Source organism: Anolis sagrei, chromosome 3, assembly GCF_037176765.1.
Source record: "Anolis sagrei isolate rAnoSag1 chromosome 3, rAnoSag1.mat, whole genome shotgun sequence".
Taxonomy (NCBI): domain Eukaryota; kingdom Metazoa; phylum Chordata; class Lepidosauria; order Squamata; family Dactyloidae; genus Anolis; species Anolis sagrei.
Genome location: NC_090023.1, coordinates 213,669,341 through 213,692,971, shown reverse-complemented (window position 1 = coordinate 213,692,971; position 23,631 = coordinate 213,669,341). Strand labels below are relative to the sequence as shown.

The 23,631-nt window shown below is 39.3% G+C and overlaps 1 protein-coding gene across 5 annotated transcripts in view; it reads right to left on the bottom strand.

Annotated features, from left to right (window-relative positions):
* The window catches only part of SH3PXD2A (SH3 and PX domains 2A), a 320,633-nt gene that overhangs the window by 82,303 nt on the left and 214,699 nt on the right, over positions 1-23,631 (bottom strand). For all 5 annotated transcript variants that reach the window (XM_060768325.2, XM_060768323.2, XM_060768324.2 and 2 more), the window contains one exon: positions 15,384-15,515. In XM_060768325.2, coding sequence (XP_060624308.1) covers positions 15,384-15,515 — 132 coding nt within the window. The remainder of the gene's footprint in view (positions 1-15,383; positions 15,516-23,631) is intronic.

Here is a 23,631-nt window from a genome sequence, read left to right as displayed (position 1 = left end):
TCCTTTTCTCTCTCTAGAGTCCAGAAACTAGATGATATTAACCATGTATATTTTAATTTGACAGGGAAAAATACTGACAAAGAGAGAGAACATCTAACAAAGTTGACTACACCAATCTTGTTATGAAGCAAAGAATCATGGTTCTTTAGCAGGCATGGCTTCAGGTCAAAAAGGACTAGGTAGCTATATTGCAGGGAAGACAAGAACTGCCATATAAACCAAGTGGAGGAAAAAACTGAAAGTACTGAGGGGGAGGAGAGACAAAGAAAGGGCAAATAGTTCTGGTTGCAATTGAAACCACTCTTCTCATGATTGCAGCTTCTATGGCTGCCAAGGAGTTATTGGAACTGCTTATTTGCTGTGCAGCTCAAGGGAAAATAAAACCAACACTCCACGCTTTATTAATCTTGTCCTCATCTGACATAAAAATGCACCATCCGTTTTTTGTTTGATATTTTCAGACCAATTTGTCAAAATAAGCATGCAGATAAGTCATTAATCATCCCCCCTCCCATTAAAACAGAGGAAGGAGTTGAAATTCAGTTGACATATGTTTAAATCAGCCCGGAAGACTCAGATTTTAAAAAAGCTTTTTTAAAAAAGGATATATATACACACACGCTAAGATATAACAAGAGCCCACCGAAACAATAGTTTTTTTGCAGCTGTAACTCTAGAAATCTATCCCATCAGATAATTACCAAAGGAAATGGGAATCCTTTGCAATAGTCCTCAGATCTTTCCGGGTATTGCTCCTTCTTAAAAAAACAAACAAACAACAAACTGCTGAGCTAGTGACCTATTTGGCGGATACAGAAACCCAGTCATTATAACGTTAGAGTGTTCTAATACAGAAAGCAGATTTTTCCTGGGGAGGTTTCAAGGTCTCCAAACTGGCAGTAACTCCACAAACAGAGGGGAAAATGTGTAAAGGAGTGTGATGGGAAGGGGGAGGCCCTGCATATAATTTTTTCCCTTTTGAGCTGCCAACCTGAGCCTTTAGCAGTTGTGGATTTCAATTTCTCCACTGGAAGAAAGAAAGTCAAAAAGCTTGACAATTGGAAGGAGCCAGCAGGAGTGAAAATGAAGAAAGAAATTAAAATCAAGTAATAATGTTTCCAGTAAGAAGGTTCCAACAAAGCGTTGGAAAGCAAATGGGGAAGATGAGAATGTGGAAATATACGTATACTGCCATCACGCTGTATAGTGGAGGTCTCACACTCTTTGATACACATTCCTTATAGAACAAAATGAGTCTTGAGATGGGTCTGCATAGTTTTTTTCTTTAAGCGATTTCAAATGTACAGTCCAATATTTTTGAAATCTCTGTCTATCAAGTAGAATGGAATCTGGAGATCTGGAAACATTGGACATTACTTTATGGGCTATCTAAGTTAGTGTACTGTCCAGCAGCCATTCTCACAAAATCTTCGGCTAGGGATTGGAACTGCAAATAGGCACCCTCAACCACTGAGCTACAGCCTTTTCCTAAATTCTGTAAATTTATTTATTTATTTATTTATTTATTTATTTACTGTATTTATATCCCACCCTTCTCACCCCAAAGGGGTCTCAAGAGTGTCCTTACAATAGGCAACAATTCGATGCCATATCAAACAAACATATAATAAAATAACATATACATTCAAACACAGAATTAAAAAGCACTGTAAACATGTAAACCAATTATTAAAAACACACAATCTGAAATCATATTCAAGGCTGTTCCAGTCATGATTCCACATATTACATCGTCATTTATTGCACTACATTACTATCCAAAGGGCTGGTCCCAGAGCCAGGTCAGGAGGGAAGAGGCTGACCTGATTTCACTGGGAACGAGCTCCATAGCCGAGAGGGCACCACTGAGAAGGCCCTGTCTCTCGTCCCTACCAAACGCACATGTGAAAGAGGTTGGACCAAGAATAGAACCGCCCCAGATGATCTTAACCTCAGAGACAGTTACAGAAATTGATTACATTTTTCTTTTGGAACATACATTATCTTTTGGAACTTGCACAATGCTGGGTCTCCAAATAAACAGAAGACCAGCTCCCAGAATTCACAGCCAGAGTTTGTGGGAATTCCAGTCCACAACACTGAGAGATTTGAAGATTATCCAGCTTTGCTATAGAACTTTAGTAGTAAATAGGTAGGTGAACTTTTCCCCAAACGTCATAATGGCTTGATGGCACTCTCTAAATATCAGTTCCTACCCACTGCTACTTCTTTAAACTAGATGGCTTATAGTTCCACATTACATCGGAACACTATGAAAAGAGTAGGATGTGGAGAGCAACTTGCATCCAAAATAATCAAATCTTCATAATATCTATGCTTAGAACTAGAACTGATCTGTTCAGAACTATGAAAGGAGATAGACAGTGTAATTGGCCTTTCCCTTGCCATTGACATGTTTATGGTAAATTCAGTTGAAAGTGAGACTTGTAGAGGCATCAAATAAAAACAGTCATAAAGCATCCATGCTCAGAGTAGCCTATTGATGAATAATAGGCATTGTCTTTCTATTCTGCTTAAAAAGTTGCAGAGGAAACTAGCTGGCTACAACTTGCTCAAACAGAATAGTCAATTGGGTTGCTGTATGGGCATGTTCCAGAAGCATTCTCTCCTGACATTTCTCCCACATCTATGGCAGGCACCCTTAGAGGTTGTGAAGTCTGTTGGAAACTAAAGTAGGGTTTATATATCTGTGGAATGTCCAGGGTGGGAGAAAGAACTCTTGTCTGTTTGAAGCAAGTATGAACATCACAATTGACCCCCTTGATTAGCAGTGAATCAAACAGACAAGAGTTCTTTCTCCCACCCTGGACCTTCCACAGATATATAAACCCCACTTGCTTAGTTTCCAACAGACCTCACAACCTTTGAAGATGCCTGCCATAGATTTGAGTGAAACGTCAGGAGAGACTGCTTCTGGAACATTGCCATACAGCCCAGAAAACTCACAGCAACCAAGTGATTCTAGCCATGAAACCCTTTGACAACAAGGAATAATATTCTGTTTGTAGCTTAGCCCAACACATCAAATGTTTTATGTTCATTGGAAACATATGATTGTTTGGATTCTTAAGAAGTCAGTCCCTATGTGATGAATTATGTAACAGAAACATTGGGAAATCAAAACAACGAAACATGAATGGATAGATACAGAAATGATGCTTTGTTCAATTATTACTTTAGGAACACTCCACCCCACAGGAATAATGTAAATTTTATTTGAGACAGAAATATTATGCAGTAACTTAGAGTGGAAATTTAGTATACTTAAAACTATATTTACTTATCACATACTTAGCCAGATTTAGCAGAAATGTATCCCATGATCCCAAAATTCATATCGGAGTAATATCCTTCGTAGTGGGTTCTTAGAGGAATCTAAGAGCATAAAAAGTTTTCAACATCTCCAAATCTCATCAGCAAACTGTAACTGTCCTATTGGGGAATAAGTGAAAGGGCGGAAAACATACATACAGTAATGGAAACTGCTGAAGTCTAGTAATCTGCATAGTATCTTGGGATGTAATGGAAGAAGAGTCTAAAGATTCAAATGAGGCTCTGTAATGTGATGTAACTCCTATACAAAATCAACTGAATCAACTTATTCATGTATCAATGTGACTTTTATATATAAAAGAGGAACCATCCCCTTATTTGAATAGAGTGGTGAAAAGCCTTTCTGAATGCCTGGGTGGGAAAATCATGGCAGGATGGCAACCAGGGGTAGCTGGAGCCCTGAGATGGTGTTGGCACTTTACCCTCTCTGTAGAATTGCTCTTATCAAAATCCATCTTTTTGGCCCCCAACCTGCATTCATCCTATACATGAGGTCGATTAATACAAAGTAAATAAAGATAGATAATCATCTGTAAGTAGTTAAGTTCTGCAAACTTGGCACTGAGATAAGGTTTATCCAAATCAATCATTTCCTCATTCAAAGCAGAGTTTTTCCTTCATTTAGCTTTAAAAGTATTGGATATGTTTTCAAAAATAGTGGGATGGGAAGTTATCAAGATGTATGGAATCACTGAAGCATGCTATGTATATACGAAATGCAATGCATCTTTATAAAAATATCTATTGGTATGTAAAATAAATGAATTTGCATTCCTAGCTACTAAACAGCATCTGTTTTGAGGTCATTTTTTCTATTATTTTTGTAGCCAATGCAACATTTATGCCTGATATTACTCAAATACTAAGGACAAAAATAAATGTCCTACTTCTTGGGTGGCGCTGGGTTGGGAGGAGCTCTGGTCTACAGTCGTAGATTTCAAAAAACTTTGTTTTGTTGTTGTCTTGTCCAAACTGGTGTGTGTATGTGTGTCTTTGTGGATGAGCCATACTAATATCTTTCCATGTTCCACTAAATGAGAAACATCACAAGACTGTTGCATGACATATTCCATCCTGTGCAAATTTTATTTTTACAGCATTCTCTAGTACCAGATGTGCTTCACAAGTCACACAGTATACATATTCTTAGTGAGATGGTTTCTTTCTGATTAGATTTACCATGGAGAGGGCTTCTGTTGGGGAGCATAATTATGTATTTCAACCCCACAGAATCCTGAAGTAGAAACCTCTCTGAGTATAAGCATGTGTTTCAAATTGATATGAGGTTAATTCTCAAAGCCATGTCATAAAGCTCTACATACAATCTTTCTATGACCTAAGATGACTCGACTTGCCGTATCTGTGCTACCCATGGTATTGACTAGATGACTGAAATCCAGACTGTTCAACATTCATATCTTAGGAAAGTGCAGGATGCTGAAATATATTTGTGTATATTTGGCTTCAAGTTATCTACTGACTTACCGAGCACATGAATTTTATAGGGTTTTATCAGGCAGGGAATATTGTAATGTGGCTCCTTCCTCCGAAATGTAGCCTACAGCATCTGGTCTTCATTGGTGGTCTCCCATCTAAGTACTAAGCAAGGCTGATCCTGCTTAGCTTTCAAGATCAGATGGGATCTAGTGCCTTTATATTTATGGTTCCATATTTTTTGCAGTCTGCATTTGATTCAAAACAAAGGACCAGTTTCAAACAGGATTTAAAGCAGAAGGGGTGGAGGAGAAAAACACTGTTGTTCCTACTGCTATTATTTTAAATATATTGTTTTATTTGCTTACTTCAAGTATTTGTAGACGGCTTTTTAATGCCAGACCCCACCAAGGTAGCTTCAACCATACACATTGATAACATATAAAGAGGAGGAACTTTAAGGCAGTAAAACACAACAATAATTTTAATAAGAACCAGAAGTAACACTAACACATAACATTCAATAGCTTTCTACCAATTGTAACACCTATATGCTACTTGGTGCTGCTCCATACCCTTTCCTGCTAGTGAGTGATGTGGGCAAGAGATATTGTTAAGACAGCTTTTAAAAACTGGAATACATCTGGGTTTCTTCCCATTTTCAGTCCACAAAATCATGCAGAGTTTGATTTTATGAGATTGCATTACTCACTGACAACATTTACTATAAGCTATTTAAGACATAGATGCGGGGAATACTGTCAACAGAGTGAGCATGGGAGAAAGCAGACATTTGCAAGACGTAGCCCCCTCTTTGCATGTGTTTGCAGCATACATATACACTAAGGACCTCATCATATGGAAGTTTTCCTTTATTTCTACCTGTTTCTACACACTTCAAAGACAGAGTCCCATGCAGCCCATCAAAAGATGCAGGACTGTTTCTGGTGGTTTCTCCTGGGGCACTGTCTCCACAGTGTGTAGAAATGGGAGGATTTCAAAGACTGGAAGAAATTGGCTCCGTTCCCTCTGCAAAGAAACAAAAACAGGTATTTTTCCTGTTTTGTGATAGATTTATTCGATTACTTTGTGATGTTTTAGTGTGGGCATTCATGTGGGAAGTCTGTTAATGCTCCTTTTCTTTTTATTAGTAATTCAAAGACGGTGTGGGTCCCATTGAAAGAAGTGCTTTAAAAAGTGTGCCTGACTCATTTAGTGTAAGGGCTTAAGAATAACAATCCTATGGAAAGTGGTGTTTCATAAAGGATGCCTGTTTTAAAAAGTGTGTTGGTATCCTTGAAATGGCTGAGCTAGAAAAGGAAGGAGGCAATCCTGTGTGATGGGAGTGAGTAAATTCTCCGTCTTCTTTAAAGACAGAACCCTATGAAATGCCACACATAGAAGATGATTCCACCTACTCTCCCCATTTCATTGTGGAATGAAATCTTAAAGCAATGTTATATTATTATTATTATTATTATTATTAGTAGTAGTAGTAGTAATTTATTTATTTTGTATCAAAAGCATTGCATAAATTAGTATAAAACTGATAAAAATAGAAGGAGCGCAGGCGGCTAAATATCTTTTGACCATAAACGGCAACAGCAAAGGCACTGTTGGTAGCCTCCAACAATTCTTCCTCTGTACATGAGGCAGGACATTGCAGACAAGCATACAGAAGTTGAATATAAATAAAGATTATTACTATTACTAATAATGTATTAAACATTATTAGTAATAGTAATAATCTTTATTTATATTTCGCCTTATCTCCCCAAGAGAACTAAGGGCGGATTAATTATCATGTTATCATTTATGAGCTGGTATAATAAACAATCTGATTGACCAGTCACAAAAACAACTTAAGTAGTTAAAAACCACCCCCCAACTAATCCTCAAACACCTAATAATATCCTGTCAACTATATCCTGCCATCTATTTCTCTTAGCGTAAATGTCAAACCAATACTTCAGAAGTAGTGTGTGCTCAGAAGTAGTGTGGCTTGGATAGAAAGTATGTTGCAGTGGTTTGAGTGTTGGATTAGGACTCTAGGGTCTGAATCCCTGCTTGGCCATAGAAGCTGATTCGTGATCTTGGGCAAGTCAGACTCTCCAAGCTTTAGAGGACAGCAATGTCAAAGCCCCTCTACATAATCTTTACCTGTCTGAATGTATCTCCCCTTACGAACCATCAAGACCTTTAAGATTGTCTGGGGAGACCCTGCTCTTGATCCCGCCTTTGTCACAAGTACGTTTGGTGGGGACGAGAGACAAGGACTTCTCAGCGGTGGCCCCTCGGCTATGGAACGCCCTGCCTAGGGAGGTCAGATCTGCTCCTTCACTCTTAATGTTTTGTAGGCAAGTAAAAACATGGCTGTTCGAGCAAGCATTCATAAATCATAGCTATTATAGGAAATCAAATGACTTGACAATGGAACTGGACAAAGCTTGATAATAAGGAGATGCTACTGTTGTTTTTATTGCTGTTGTGATGTTTTATACTGTTTAATGTCTTAATTTATATTATGTTTTATATGTACTGATTTGTTGGAAACCGTATTGAGTTGCTGATTGACTGAGAAAGGTGGTATACAAATACAGTGAATAAATAAATAAGTCAGACTCAACATGAGGGCACATAGGAGTAACAACAACAGTGGCATGCATTGCATGTAGGTGATATAACCTGCTTGCTTAAAATGACTGGAAAATGAATATTGTACAAAGCAGTTACACAGCAATTTATTATTTGTGTTTGAGAGTTTCTGAACTGCACCACTTTTCTATATCTAGAAAAAGCACTATTTCTTCAATACCTATGTACACTTAGTCAAGCCCCATAATCTGTCAGACTAAATGATTTCTCTGAGGCATGGAAAGACGAAATGATTTGTGGCTACACAAGGCCATAAACTGTACCCTAAAAGCATTATTTTCAATGAGATATTGAATACTATATGCACACATTAATGGAGAAAAGAATGTCATCCTAACACTTATTTAGACTGTAGTTTCCTAAATTCCAGTGACTGAGGGAGTTGAGAGATTGCTATCCAAAAAAAAAGTAATTTTTCCCAGTGCTTCAACAGAATTAAACATGGGCTGAAGTTTGATCTGCAAAGATGCATTAGCTTCCAAGATACTGCTTTAAGCATTAAGCATTAAGGCACAGCTGGAAGAGCTTTTTCCCCATCCAACCTCTTCTCATGACTTTCCTACTGACATAACGAAGGAGACAGAGAATGAATGGTTAACCCTGCTTGGTTATTCCCAGTGTGCCCATAAAGATTCCTACAGTTTTCATTCACCCCCTTTAAAAACTAATCCTCTGGCACAATGCAAGGCAACTGGCCTCGCGGATCAGCTGTAACCCCTCAAATCTGATCTCAGCAGCCACGAAGTGTGATGAAAACTGAGTTACCTAGCGACTGGCACCAATCATTTCACTCCCAAATACTACTACAGCACTACTCTGCTGGCACTCCCTGCTGCCAGGCAATAAGCAACCAAAATAGAAAACAACTCCTCCAAAATACACTGGGGTGGTCTGAATGAGTTCCTCAAGAAATGAGCCTGACTTTTTGGACATCTTAACCAACAGCGCTGTAAATACAAAGGTTGTGCAACAAGCCACAAAGACTAGCAAGAATCAAGCACAAACCAGTGAGGGCTTGTGACAAGCTACTATTATTTATTGAAAGCATTTTCATCCTATTCCTAGCCAAAAAGGCTCTCAGGATGGCTTACATGCAATCAATAAAAACAAGGACAGTCTCTGCTTGCAATCTTACAATTTTAAAAGGTTCAACACAAATGGGAAAATATGGGTAGAAGAAAGAGAGGAAAAAGCAGTCAGCCTTTCAGCAACACTGGTGGAACACTTCCCATCCCAGCTTTTAATACGGTCTACAACAAGACTTTAATTAGACAAAATTGGAAGGTAGGCTTTGGCTGGTTATTATTGTTAAGTGTCTTCTGGTGAAATTTGGGCTTGCTATAAGTCATATGTTTCTGACTTATAGCAACCCTAAGGCAAATATATCACAGGATGGGTTTGGCAAGATTTGTTCAGATGGGGTTTGCCTTGGCCTTCCTCTGAGGATGAGAGAGTTTATGGTATGTTTCTTTTAGTGAAGTTCATAACATTGACACTTCAAGAAATAAGACAGAAAGGGTAAGATAGCCTTGATAATCTTAAGACCCTTCTACATTGCCATGTTATCTGTTTTGAACTGGATTATCTGAGTCTATACTGCCATATAATCCAGTTTAAAGCAGATAATCTGGATTTTATATGGCAGTGTAGAAGGGCCCTTAATTATGCAGGTTGAATGGGCAGTAACTACAGTAAAGTCTGGCTTATCCAACATAAATAGGCCAGCAAAACGTTGGATAAGCGAAAATGTTGGATAATAAGGAGGGGTTAAGGAAAGCCTATTAAACATCAAGTTACATTATGATTTTACAAATTAAGCACAAAAACATCATGTTTTGCAACAAATAGTAATATGTAGTAATAACCGTATTTATGAATTTAGAACCAAAACATTGCAATGTATTGAAAGAGCTGTGGATCTGGGCAGGAGGCAGACCGTGTTGGATAATACAGAATGTTCAATGAGCGAAGGTTGGATAAGCGAGAGTCTACTATATTACCATGAAGTCTACAGCAGAAAGAAACTACAAGCCACAGAGATTATTGTCTATTTGACAATAGTCTACAGGAATGGGAAGCTCCCTGTTAAATAATGGGAAAGTATGGGTTCTACAAAATGAAGGCAATTATTCATTTAGCAAAAATGATTGAGCAGTTGGGTGAGTTAAAGGAATTGTGTGATGTGGCCAATGTTTCGGCCTTACTGATAAAACTGCTCTGTTTGCCTAAAAAGGGCGAGGCAAATGGAGCCAGGGTTCAATATAATTTTAACACAGTTCATTTTTAAGAATTTATAACATGGAAATGGGAACAGACAGCACTTTACAGTAATAAAGTGAAGCATACAATTCTATCAGTTTTATGGGAGATGTCCAAATCCATTATTCCATCAGCAGATGTGACTAGGGATGGGGGAATTAAAATGTTTTTAAAACGTGATATTCTTTAGCCAGAAAGATATCCCTGGAGAAGAAGAAATCCTAGATCATCTTGTCTCTCACCCCCTGCCTCCAGAAGGAAAAAAAGATTCCTGAAAATTGAGAATTGAGTAGCAATTAATGTATCCTAATTAGAACAGATGGTTTTTGCACTTCAGCTTTCAGAAAATCCACAATTTTGGCCTCAAATCTGCCCTCAACTTGTACATGAGGTTGACATATACACAAGTATATATGTGGTGGATTTAGAGCAGTATGTTATAGTAGTGATAAAAGTAAAGCTTAGAAAAATTGCAATACAACACTCAAGTTTTGCCAGTGAATAGAGTTCTACTTTCTTGGCGCTCCTTTGAGGGAATGAATCAAAGAGCAACTGCCACCGCCATTTTCCCAGGCAGTCAATCAAAAAGGCTAGCAGTGGTACAGAGATGGAGAGAGTAGAGGATGGGACCAACGAAGCTCTTGCTTTTCTCCATTTTACTCGGATAAGTGGATGGTTCTTTTCTGGTAACAGTTTAGGTACTGTACTTAACACTGATCTGTTGATAAAGAAATCCAGATTTTTGGGCCAATGTTCTGACTAAAATTTCTAGCTTTATATATATGTACAGTAATAGTTAATCCCAAGTAGAGTAGGCAAATTCAATCAATTGGATTTTAGCCAAGTATTGATTTACTAAGTTCCCATTGATTCAATGCATAAATTCTAGCAGGGGCAAACAATGGGGGTTAGAACTGTTTAACCCTCCAGATGTTGTTGGACTACAACTCCCAGAAGCCCTGACCAGTATGGCTAATGATGAGGAATACCGGAAGCTGTAGCTGAATAGTATCTCATCAACATAGTAGAACACACTTTACCGAATTGTGTGTTGTGACGCATTAGACCAGTGGTTCTCAACCTATGGGTCCCCAGATGTTTTGGCTTTCAACTCCCAGAAATCCTAACAGCTGGTAAACTGGCTGAGATTTTGGGAGTTGTAGACCATAACACCTGGGGATCCACAGGTTGAGAACCACTGCATTAGAGTAATGGCTGCAGTATGTAGGTGTATCATGCAAATGTAATTACAAACCTCAGAGTCAATGTGAAATAAGGTATAAATCATATATTTTAAATATATATAAATGCAGGGCTTTCCTGAGATATGCTGCATCCCTATACATTTCATTTTTGCAATGTATGTATGTGTTATGGTTTAATCTTCGGTGAGTAGGTAAAAATATTACCATGAAAAGAACAAATTCTACCTGAAGATCCTGAGGATCCTTCAAAGTTTTCCTCTCTAAACTATACTTCATAGACTGCTAGAGTTTCCATTACTAACAGCTCAGCCACAATTCAACAAATTTAGCCTTTTGAGATACATAAAACTTGGCAACACATTCACACAATCCCCCATTCCTCAAAGGTTCCACTGCATATACTGCATAAGCAGGAACAAGCAAAGCATTACTGAGGAAAAATATTTACACATTTACCTAGCACTGTTGAGTTTACACAATTTACTAATAAGAATCTCACCCATATCTACTTCGACAACAATAGTGGTAAGTTTCATGGCAGAAAAAGGTCAAGTGTCATAAGACTATATTGTGGAAAGAATAAGGGGGATGAAATGAGAGAAATTGCTCCAGTTTCAACACAGCAACCAGGTGAAAGAAAGACTTTACATCCTATACAAGCCTTCCTCAATGTAATGTCCAGCAGATGTTTTAACCACAGTTCCCATCATCCTTGCTATGCTCAGTCATCAGGTGACACAAGTTTAAACATGTGGAGAAGCACCTGTGCTTACTCCAGATGTCAGACACTAATTGCACCATTGCTTCCTATTTATGCTTATGCTTCTTATTAGTGCTTATGCTTAACCAACTTCAGGAAGAACGAAAAGTCAGACCAGTGGTGGCCAATGGTTCTCATGTCAGAGGGGTGGTGAATCTACCCTGGGTTTTCATTCAAATCTTTAAAGATTTAGCCAAACTCAAAAGGCATTTTGGGTTTTCATTCAAATCTTAAAGGATTTAGCCAAACTCAAAACATACTCTATTTGGGTATAGGGCTCAACATTTTGGACAGCTCCTTTAAAGTTCAGACTAAAAGCTAGAGCAGATTGATCATGCCATCATGACGACCACCAGCTGCCCCTGAGCCCAACAAATAAGTTATTTGGAAATGCTCAGGTGGCTTCCACATATCCATTCTTTTTAGGTTTGGCACCCTCTATATCTGCTAATATAGATATCATCTCTCTTTGATCACTATCACATTTTCCCTTTCCTTCAGTTATTTTGACTCCTTCTTCTTCCCTGTCTCCTGAGAGAGGATCAACTGTTTTCTTTGTAAGTATTTTGTGTCTTTCATTGTACTTTCTCTCATTTCTTCCTTTCACAAGGTATCTAGCATAATCAATTTTGGGCATAATCTGGGACCTTATCACATTAGGAAATACTCCATTTCTGAGACTGTTTGATGTGTGTGTGTGTGTGTGTGGGGGGGGGGGGGGGTTGAATGGATTAGGAAGAGCCAGTCTTCTGTAGTGTGATGAGTAGAAGCGCAGTATTTTTAAATCATAAGAATCATAATAATCAGCTGTGGTGAGGAGACTATTCATCCTGTCTCAATACAGTATGCATCCAATCCCAAAGGTATATGTGATGCATACTGATATAAATGGATCATATCCCAATGTGATAAGGTCCCTGGACTGCCAAATGAACAAACAAATGGGTCCTAGAGCAAATCAGCAAGGAATTCTTCATAGAAGTCAAGATTTGAACACATCATGGGAAGGTGTAACTCAGTAGAAAAGTCCATAGTGACCAGTACGGTAGGAAAAAGGAAGAACTTATTACAGATGGATAGATTCAATCAAGAAAGCCACAACCCTGAGTCTGCAAGGCCTCATTTGATGGCAACCATCAACAGAGATAAAGGTTCTTGGTAGGTTCCAGGTACTCTGAGAGGTCATATGATTTTCTCCAAATACCTTGTGAATTGTTACATAGAAGAGAGAGCAGGCTTGCTTTTTGCCAGTCCAGAGAGCAAGGTCTGGAGCAATGAATTTAAAGTTCAAGAAAATACTTTTTGACTAAATATTAGGAAGATTTTCCTAATGGTGATTGCTGTTCAACAGTAAAATGAACTGTCATACAATGTGAGGAACTGAATTGTAGGTTTTTTGGGTTGTATGGCCATGTTCTAGAAGCATTTTCTCCTGACATTTCGACTGCATCTGTGGCAAGCATCCACAGAAACATCAGGAGAGAATGCTTCTAGAACATGGCCATACAACCCGAAAAACCTACAACCCAGTGATTCCAGCCATGAAAGCCTTCGACAATAAATGTGAGGAACTCTTCTCCACTGGAAGTTTTTAAATGGAGATTGAATGGCCATCTGTCAGGGATACTTGCATTGGTAGGGGATTGGACTGAATTGTCCTCAGGGTTCCTTCCCATACTACAATTCTATGTGTCTCCTTTTCTCAAACTGTGCTGCTTCTCTGTCCATCTCTCATATGGCATAGATTTTAAAACCTTTAGTTAGGAACTATATCACTCGTGTTATGAACAGCATTTCATACACTATTAATTTATTACTAGTTGTTATAGTCATTTAGCATTCCAGAATGTCTCCAAAGGAGATAACTGAAGGTATGTATTTGAAACTCTGCAACATATAATCCTGGAGTAGAATGCTTGTTGAAAGTCATGTGTATGGTGATTTGAGTGTTGCACTAGATCTCTGGGAAACCAAATTTCAAATCCTTACTTGAACATGGAAACCCATTGGGCCACCTTGGGCAACTCACACTCTCTCAGTCTAAGAGGAAAGCAATGATAGATCTCCACTAAACATTTTTTCCAAGAAAACTCTGTAAAAATCTGTCTTAGGGTCACCATTAGAAATGGACCTGAAGGCATAATAACAAAAGAACAATATAATGGATGTTCTATAATCATCTTGGTGAACTGCTTCCTATCACAATTCTGAATTGAGGAAACTCAGGATGCCATAATCTTATTTGCTTTAAACCCTTACAGCTTTACTCATTAGGTGAATATATGTTTTGACCTCCCTTACAATATTCTATGGCAGCAGATAGCAATTACTACCCAGTGTAGCTATAATCACATCACATCATAGCATTACCTAGGCAAGGAGTCTAATAAATAAGGAGATTATGAACATTCCTCCTCCCCAAAAGGTTGCTGTATTAACAAAGAGAAAGAAAGCTTCTGGACCAGTGAAAATAAGTATGTGGGTATCTTTTTGTTTTTCTAGATGGCTCACAAACTAATCCTATAAATGTTTACTGACCAGTATGTATACATGAGTTCAATGGTATTTATTCTCAGTAAAAGACTAGGATTAAGCTTTGAAATGTAAATGTAAGCGAAGATAGTATACAGTATTTTGATATTTTCATTTAGAAATAAAATCTGAACATTACCAGGAAAGGTTTGATGTTTCTTCTTCTTCAAAAAAAAATGCTAACCTTTGGCTTCTGGAATATCACACTTAAAATAAGCAAAATACAGCATATGTTTTATTATTTCACCTGAAAACTTTGTACTTCATCAACCTCAGACTCAAGGTATGTGTTTTACATCAGAGATGGTTCTTTGCAGAAGATTTTGCTTTGCACAACACTCTTTTAATGTGAGTAGACTTTAACAAGGGCCTCTGGATGTTTGGGACTATAACTTCATTCATCCCTGCTCAGAGTGGCCATGTGGTGCAACAGATCTGGATGGCAGCAGACTGGAAAATGCTGATCAAACACATCTCATCCCAACATATGTAACGGATTGAATGAAGACAGATTGTTGTGAACCAATTAAACCTTCCAGTATGAATTACTTCCCTGGGATGCTATAACATTTACTTTAAAATCAATTGATAACGTCAGGTGAAATCACTCCCATTCTTCCATAAATACAACATAGGCAATTTACTTTTAAAAGCATTTCAGTTCTTTCGCTGACATATAATCTATAGATGCCCACATTTTCCAGGTCCTTTGCGACTCGGTAAAGGATAGAAACAATATGTCAAGTTTTCATCCCCAGAGTGATTTAAAAAATAGCTCATACAATAAATTTGTCAAAAATAATGGCAAGTAATGGAAATACTGAGACCTTTTCCAGCCCAGCAACTTTATCATGCTAATAAATACAGAGTCTATGCTGTGGGCACTCCCCTCCCCCACAAGCCCCAGGCTTTCCATTAATGTATATTGGGTAATTAATGTACAAGCTTTAGGAGACATTCTTATAGTAGAAGGCAATATTTTGGCCCCCAGCCCAAACCAAGTAAAGTGTGCATATACGTATGTGTGTGTATAGAAATCCTACCCCCTGAGTCAGATACCATACCAGATGCAAAACACAGACAGAGGAAGAGCTAAGGGAAGAATGCAGAGGGAAAAGAGTGGGGAAAGCTTGGAGCAAAGAAGAAGAAAGAAATGACATATTTCTTTCAAAATGTTATCTTACCACTTTCATTCTTCTCTATGACATCCACCACCTCTCCAGCCTGCAGGCTGATCTCCGAGTTCTCCTGTTTCTCATAGTTTGACACCACCACATACTGCTCCAGGATCATAGGTTCAGAGCTAGCGTCAGCACCTGGGGAAGGGAAAAAGCAAGCTGTGAGCCAGCTTCCAGCCATGGCTCCCCGGGAGCGACCTCTGTCCACACGACTCATGATAGGCCGATTTGTCACCAATGCCAAGCCAATCAGAACACCACTTTGGCTCGCGGCATATTCCCAAATGGCTGGCCATATAGAAGTCGTTTCCTCTGGCCCACACCTCAGCAGCACAGAAGAACATTGGAGAGTGGAAGCAGATGGGAGAAAGAAAAAATACAGTAAAAAATAGCCCCCTGAGAAGCAACACTGCACTGCTGGACACTAAGATGCAGGATGGAGTTCAAAAAGAAACCGCTTCCCAACATTGTTCCACGCCATCCTTGCTCCCATTCAGACAGGAAAAGTTATCCTAGTCACAACCAGCATGAAAAGCTTTGGGGGTGTGTGGAGGAAATCCCAGGCTGTTCCAATAAATGGAGAGGGGGGAAAAAGCACTGGAGTCCACGATTTCTTGCCCTCATAGGCTAGGCTCTTGCTTTGCTCTTACAGGCTGGAGCGGAGAGTCAAAAGGAGGGCTGTGGACGCCAATCATATTTGCCTCACGCTGCAGCCCTTAAATAGAAAACACATGAGCAATGTTGAATAAGGGAGGTGGGGGTGGAGGAAGGGAAGAGGGGAGGGCGCAATGGACTGTTTACTTGAAACAGAAGAAGAGGAGTTACAGCACCAGATTTTTTGCTTACAGATTTCCCTTCTCCTCCACTCTTCTTTCCCCTTCCAAACAAGTCTCACCAGAATTATCCCCTTGTTAAATTAACATGTACACACATAGCCATCTGCTTCTTACATGTAGGAAAACACTTCAGATAGTAGTAACACTCCTGCCATGCCTTTAGCATTTCCTAAATGCCTGGATCCTTTCTTCCCTCCCCCGCTCTCTTTCTCTCTCTATCACATACACAGACACATTCTCTCTTTCCTCTCCACATTGCCTTTTCTCAGATGCCCAGGTCTAGTTCTTAAAAACAGTGTTAGAGTAAATTTCCCACCACCACCAACACACACACCAGTTTTCTGGTTCACTTTGTTCATCTCGGTTATATAAGCACAGAAACAGGGGCATTCTGCCACTGGGGATAGGATAACTTTTCTGTATGTTGCCCTGCAAGCTGCCGAAGCAGCGTGCCTGTCCTCTCTCATCGGTCGCTCAGGACATTAAAAAGGGCCTATCCCGCCCACTTCTGAACACCCACAGGAAAACCGACTCTCGTTCATTGCTCCCCAGTGCCTCCAAGAAAGAAATATGTGCTACAAAAGCATTTTTTAAGTCAGTACTTTCAAAGCCCCCCCTTTCCCCTCCCTCCCCCACCCACTTACGAACAAAGGACTTCCTCTTAGAGACCTTAAAGCCATTAAGTTCTGAGAGATGTTTATAAGCATATTGTGCCTTCAAGTCACCGTTCACTTATGGCGACCCCATGAATTTCATAGGGTTTCCCTAAACAAGGAATGCTCAGAGGTGGCTTTGCAAGTTCCCTCCTCTGAGGCATATTGTGTACAGGCAATTGTGCACATCGAGGTGGACCTTTCTTTCCTCATGAAGAATGGTACTGTTCTGCATCCACTTACTTCCCTGGGCTCTTGAAGACAACAGTCAGTCAGATACTGATGATGACTTTAGCATGCTTTAGTATCAGATAGCATTCATCTGATGCTCAGAAGATGAATTCATCTCAATGCTTAAAAGAATGGTGCAGATGACTAACAGATGACAAAGAGTGCAGTCCTAGTGTGCCTGTTTACTCAGAAGTAAGCCTGGAAGACTAAGTTGTACCTGATGGGTTAGATTTACTTTAGACTTTAAGAAAGCACAATTTTTAAATTCCGCCAGGGTTTTGAAATACTGCCTTTTCTACTACAGTAATATCAAATGTTAATATATCAAACTAAAATCTGTTCTAGCAGTTGTGTATAGATTGCATTGTATGACCACAATGGAATTGAATCTAAACAGAAATTCCCCAGACTTCTGTGGAGGTGTTAAAGGGTTATTACAATGGGCAATCCCTTTCCAGAATGCCTTATATAACAAGTCCTATTTGCTTCCTGTTCTGCCAGCTTTATTTCAGCAGATCACCAGCATGCCCTATGAGCCTCTAGTGGCACAACTCTTGAGCCGGCAGGGCTGCTGACCAAAAGGTCAGTGGTTTGAATCCAGGGAATGGGGTGAGTTCCCATATGTCAGCTCTAGCTTCTCATGAGGGGACATGAGAGAAGCCTCCCACAGGATGGAAAAACATCAGGATATCCCCTGGGCAGTATTCTTGCAGACGGCCTATTCTCTCACTCCAGAATGACCTGCAGTTTCTCAAGTCGCTCCTGACACACACACACACACACACACACACACACAAACCTAGCATGCACCTCCTACCAGATGCAGGTTCTATCAAGAGCTATTTCTTTGCTGCCAAGCTGGTGTAGAGTAGATCAAGGAGCCTACAAAGACAAGGCACTATGGGAGGAATGACATCGGAAATTGCTTATGCCTTTTCTAAGTGCCGTGGTTCTAAGGCTTCCTTGGTATATGCTGACTGGTTGTTGGTCTTCTATTTCCACAAAGAGAATCACAGAAGTACAAGAGATGCAAAAGACCACATGGGTCATCTAATTCAATCTTTTTTCATGCATAAATATACAACTAAAGCACTTTTCAAAGATGACCATCCAATTATTTAAGAATCTCCATGTGGAAAGTCTACCACTTTCCAAGGCACTATCCCCTTGCTGGACAGCTCTTACTTGGATATGTTTAATGTGTTGTCAAAGGCTTTTATGGCCAATATCATTGGGTTGCTTTTCTGGGCTGTATGGCCATGTTCCAGAAGAATTCCCTTGTGAAGTTTCGCCTATATCTATGTCAGGCATCCTCAAAGGTTGTGAGGATGCCTGCCATAGATGTGGGTGAAATAACAGGAGAGAATGCTTCTGGAACATGGCCATACAGCCCAGAAAACTCACAGCAACCCATTGATATGTCTGTCATGAAAGTTCTTATAGTATAGTTGGTTTTATCCTATAAGATCCTTGCCAATGGTACTGCTTAAAATCAAAGAATGGGCACCCAGTTCAGTTAATCTGTTTTTGGTTCATTTGCCTCCTGTGTCCACTCAGATCATTTCCCTCTTATCAGGACATCTCCCTTACAATTGGAGCCCCACTCAGTTGAGTCTAATAGTTTTTTTCCAGTAGAAGCAGGGGTAAAAGGACCCTTTACCAAAACATTCCCCTTCCCTGTCAAATTCATACTGCCTCCCATGCAGTTATCTAGTTGGTTCCAACTATCCAAAGCTCTTTTTATAGAATGGAAAACCTCTGAAGTGAGATTTCTTCATAGATTCCGCCAGACTGCCTATTAATTGAATGTGGACTGGGGCCCTTCCAAGATTTTTCAGGAAGGCGCTCTCTGCACTTTTTACTTTCCCATGAAGCAAGAGGCAAGCAAAATATAGATGCAAAAGTGGAAAATGCATGAGGATTACTGTGGGATTAAGGTTTCCACTCTTATTCCTCCTAGTAAACACCAGCATTTCAGAGTTGCCTTCCTTTTAAAAAAGGGTACTTGGAGATCATGAGTATCAGACGTACAATCCCTCAATGGCAGCATATTAAAAACGACAGGAGAGGTCTCTGTATGTGCAATGCTCATAGTTTAATCACCTTGTTCCCATTGAATGGATATCTGATCACAAGACTATTCACATGTCTGGCCTGCTCCATCATTTTATGTGATTCCTGGACTTTCAATGCGAGGGCAACATATTTACATTTCTATAGTCTTACAATGACAACTGGCCCTTTTAAGGCAACCATTAAGGCTGATGTGGTCCTCAGTGAAAATGAATTTGACACACTTGCTTTAGGATCACCATAATTTTGGAAATGGGTTGACAATAAGAAAAATACAGCCAAATTCAATTCTCAAAAAATAATATCCTGAAATGGCAAATCAATACTATATGCTATTCCTAAATGGAAAAAATTGAGATTTTTTTTTAAAAAATCTATAATTATTTCTTAATAGACATGAAGATATAAAGACATAACTATTCATTTTGCAAGGAGAAAGTAAATTTAAGAATCATTTTGTATATCATTTATATATGTATATGTTAAAATGAGTATTTCCAAAAAATCATGAAACTTTTTGAAACTTGATTTTATGTCCAAAGATGTCAAAGTAGTACCACAGTGAATAGTCCTCTCAAAAGTCTGTAAGTTAGCCACAATAGTCCACACACAATAACCTCTTAATTAGATTACAATAATGCACTTTAATGGGGCTGCCTTTAAAGATTTGGGAGCTGGAGCAACTCAACTGTTGACTAGATTATCATATTGACAGCATGAAATGCCAGCCTTAAAATAATTGCACTGAATACTTGTATATCTATTAAAGATTGCGACATTTCAGAACTGTAAAGGAAATCAATATTTGAGGACTGCCTCTTCCCATATGTACCAAGACTTAGATCTGTGGGGAGGCTCCTACTCTGTGACCATCAGGGAGGTTGTAATGCTCTATCTGGACATGGGAGAGGGCCTCCTCAGTTGTGGCACCCCAACTATGAACTGTTGTCTCTTTGGCATCCCTTTAGGTATCAAGCTAAACATGGCTGTTCACTGAACTTTTTGTACCTTATTAATTCAGCCCAAATAATATTATTTATAGTTCTGAAAACATTTAATTTTTTAAAAAAAGTTTTATATAGAGTGGAGTGTGTGTGTGTGTATGATTTCTTGTGAATTTTTCCATGAATACATTGTTTGAAATCTTGTGTAGCCACACTTGTACAGAAAGATCTTCCAGAGTTTTCTAGTGCGCATCCATTTCCAATCTTACTATTAAAAGTAAAGCATTAATGAGTTTCTTCCACTGGAGTATTCCATTTTGATCTTGAAACATTGGAACCCATAGAAAAACTATAAATTTAGAATTTGTTTTATATGTAATTTTTGGTGGAACTTTGATTTTATTTGATCACAGAATTGCTTAGAAGTAGTTGATCAGATACCTATTATTGTTTCCCACTGGAAATAGTCACATATTATTTCCAGTACATCACGATTTCTCCAACATATTTCATATTTAAACATGTAATTTTTAAAACCAATAGCTTTTGGCTACTGTTAATTTCAAAAAATCACTATGTTGCAGTTAATATTGTTGGTTTTGAATACATTGCATTAAGTGTTAGTATTACTATGTTATTTCCAGGTTCTGCCAATAGCTAGGATGGCCAGGAATAATGAGAGCTGCAGTCCAGCAACATCTGAAGTGCATCCCTTGCTGATGACTGTTTTGCACAGTTACCAAGTGCAATGCCTTAAATAAATAGCTAAATATAAGCACTGATATTTTTGACATATTCTTGCTGATGCAGTGCTTGGCCCTGCCTTTTACACAGATGTTAAATTTTCCTAAAAAAAACCCCTCTATGTCAGAGCAACATAGTTTTTTTTTAAAAAAAATCCACCCTCTTTAGATTTGCTAGTTTCAAAGATGATTTCCAGCCAAGAAAAAGTTGAGGCAGAGGAAAGGGTGAAGTCAGATTCCTTTCCTCGACCGCTTTCTTGGAAAATTGGCTCACACGCCACGAATTCCAATCCAGGAGGTTACAGGTAGACAGAGTGAAGGCAATGGTATTCCACACACAGATGTGTGGAACCACTTGAAGCGAATCCAAGAAGCTGCCAGACGGAGAGCACCTAAGTACTTTGGCATTTGACCCATTTCAACTAGCTGTTGGAGCAAGTGTGGATTCATTTAGTTACACTTCCAAGTCAGAAAAGGAATAGTTAAGAGAAACTGAGATTGTGGAAGGACATTCCTAAAGGTGGCAATTTGGCAGATAGAAGTCGAGCAGAACAAAACTAATAGACCAGGTGTTCTTTCTTTATTGAGACCAAGTGCTGATCTATGCATCTAGGCAACCGCATATGTCTCCAAAGTGCTTTTATGAGGGCAAGAAAAAGGGGAGGGAAGGCTGCTTGATCAAGAATCACACCTGCTGATTCTTCTCTGGAAAACTGCCTCGTGGACAGCATTTTCAGCAAGAGAAGAGAGAGTATATATGTAACTACAACCAGCTGGGAAGTCTTTGGAGGGAAGAAAAGGCCCTCTCTTCCAACCCACAGCACTCACCTAAAATTGTTGTATACTGTTAACTATGAAATTTAGTTCATAGAATCAAAGAGTTGGAAGAGACTTCATGGGCCATCCAGTCCAACCCCCTGCCAAGAAGCAGGAAAATAGCACTCAAAGCACCCCTGACAGATGGCCATCCAGCCTCTGTTTAAAAGCCTCCAAAGAAGGAGCCTCCACTATACTCAGGGGCAGAGAGTCCTACTGCTGAACAGCTCTCACAGTGAGGAAGTTCTTCCTCATGTTTAGGTGAAATCTCCTTTCCTGTTTGAAGCCATTGTTCCACTTCATAGTCTCCAGGGCACCAGAAAACAAGCTTTCTCCCTCCTCCCTATGACTTCCCCTCACATATTTATACATGGCTATCATGTCTCCCCTCAGCCTTCTCTTCTTCAGGTTAAACATGCCCAGCTCTTTAAGCCGCTCCTCATAGGGCTTGTTCTCTAGATCCTCCAGATCATTACAGTCGCCCTGGACACATTCCAACTTGTCAATACTCTCTTCAATTGCGGTGCCCAGAATTGGACACAGTATTCCATCTAGACACTTTTCGATTTGTCTCAGATGAGAAGGCTATAGGGAGGACAAACGTGAAAACAAAACCAAAACAAGATCAAATTTAAAATGCTTGTGAATGTAGAAATGGATAGACCCAAAGAACTAAATCCCAACTATATAGATGAAAAAAGGCTGAAGGGGGAGCCATTATCACCTCATGTGAAAGTTCCCATCCTCATCTGCAACATCCATGAAGGAATGCTTCAGGTGTGATTTGGGTATTTGCTCTCCTTGACTTAATTTTAATATACTGAAGAGCACTGCAGAAGAGTTAATGAAGCATAAATAACTCAATGGAACGCTTAAGCTCCAAATTGGAGAGCATCCCCAAAACTTAGCTCTATGCATATTTTTAGATTTTATGCTAGACTATTCCTACAACACAGTGATAGAAGTCTTCAGTCATTTTGAAATGCAGCCAGGAAGATCACTTCAAGATTATCATTTCTGGCAGTGCACAGCTATGCAAAGTCCATGTGGGAGGAACAGAGAAATTCACAGGGATGAATCTGCCGGGCGATTTTGGTATATTTTCTTGTTGTTCTCCATTTTATTCAGTGCATCGTGTGCCACAGTTATGTATTCCAGGGAAATTGTAGCAGTGGGAACTGCTTTGAGCCTAAGAATATTGAAAACTGAGTAAGCACAACAATTATATACTTCCATTGCCTACCTGGAATACAAGAGTGTCTTCCTTTTCAACATTATGTTAGTGTGGTATAGTGGTCTGAGCACCGGACTACATTTCTGAAGACCAGACTTTGAATCCTGGCCTGACTATGGACCTACACTGAGTGAACTTAGGCACATCACCCTTCAGGCTCAGAGAAGGGCAAAGGCAAAACCACCTCTGAACAAATTTCGCCAAAAAAACACACATTAGGATTCATATTAGGGTTGCTATAAGAGGGAGGTAAGTTGAAGACAGTCAACAATAATAAAGTACAAAGGTCTGGCAGTTCCTAAATTGACTTTCACTGGGGGTCAATATGTTCTCACAACCTCTGAGGATGCCTGCCATAGATATGGGTGAAATGTCAGGAGAGAATGCTTCTGGAACGTGGTCATACAACCTGGAAAACTCACAGCAACCCAGTGATTCCGGCCATGAAAGCCTTCAACAACACATTGTTCTCAGCTTCTCATCCTAATGGATTTGCTCAGGTAATACTGCACAGTTCCAAAGATTAAGTTTGGCTGAGATACATTTTACAATTTGAGAAGTACAGGCTTCTCTTCTCAACTTCTGTGTTAGAAATATGTGTGATGTGTTTCTGTGTCCATATGTGTACAAAGGGCATCAGATCAGCTGCCAAATTTGCTTTCTGTTAAAGTGCTGAAAGCCATAATCTGATACCTGAGTTCTCTAGACCAAAACCTTGCTTAAT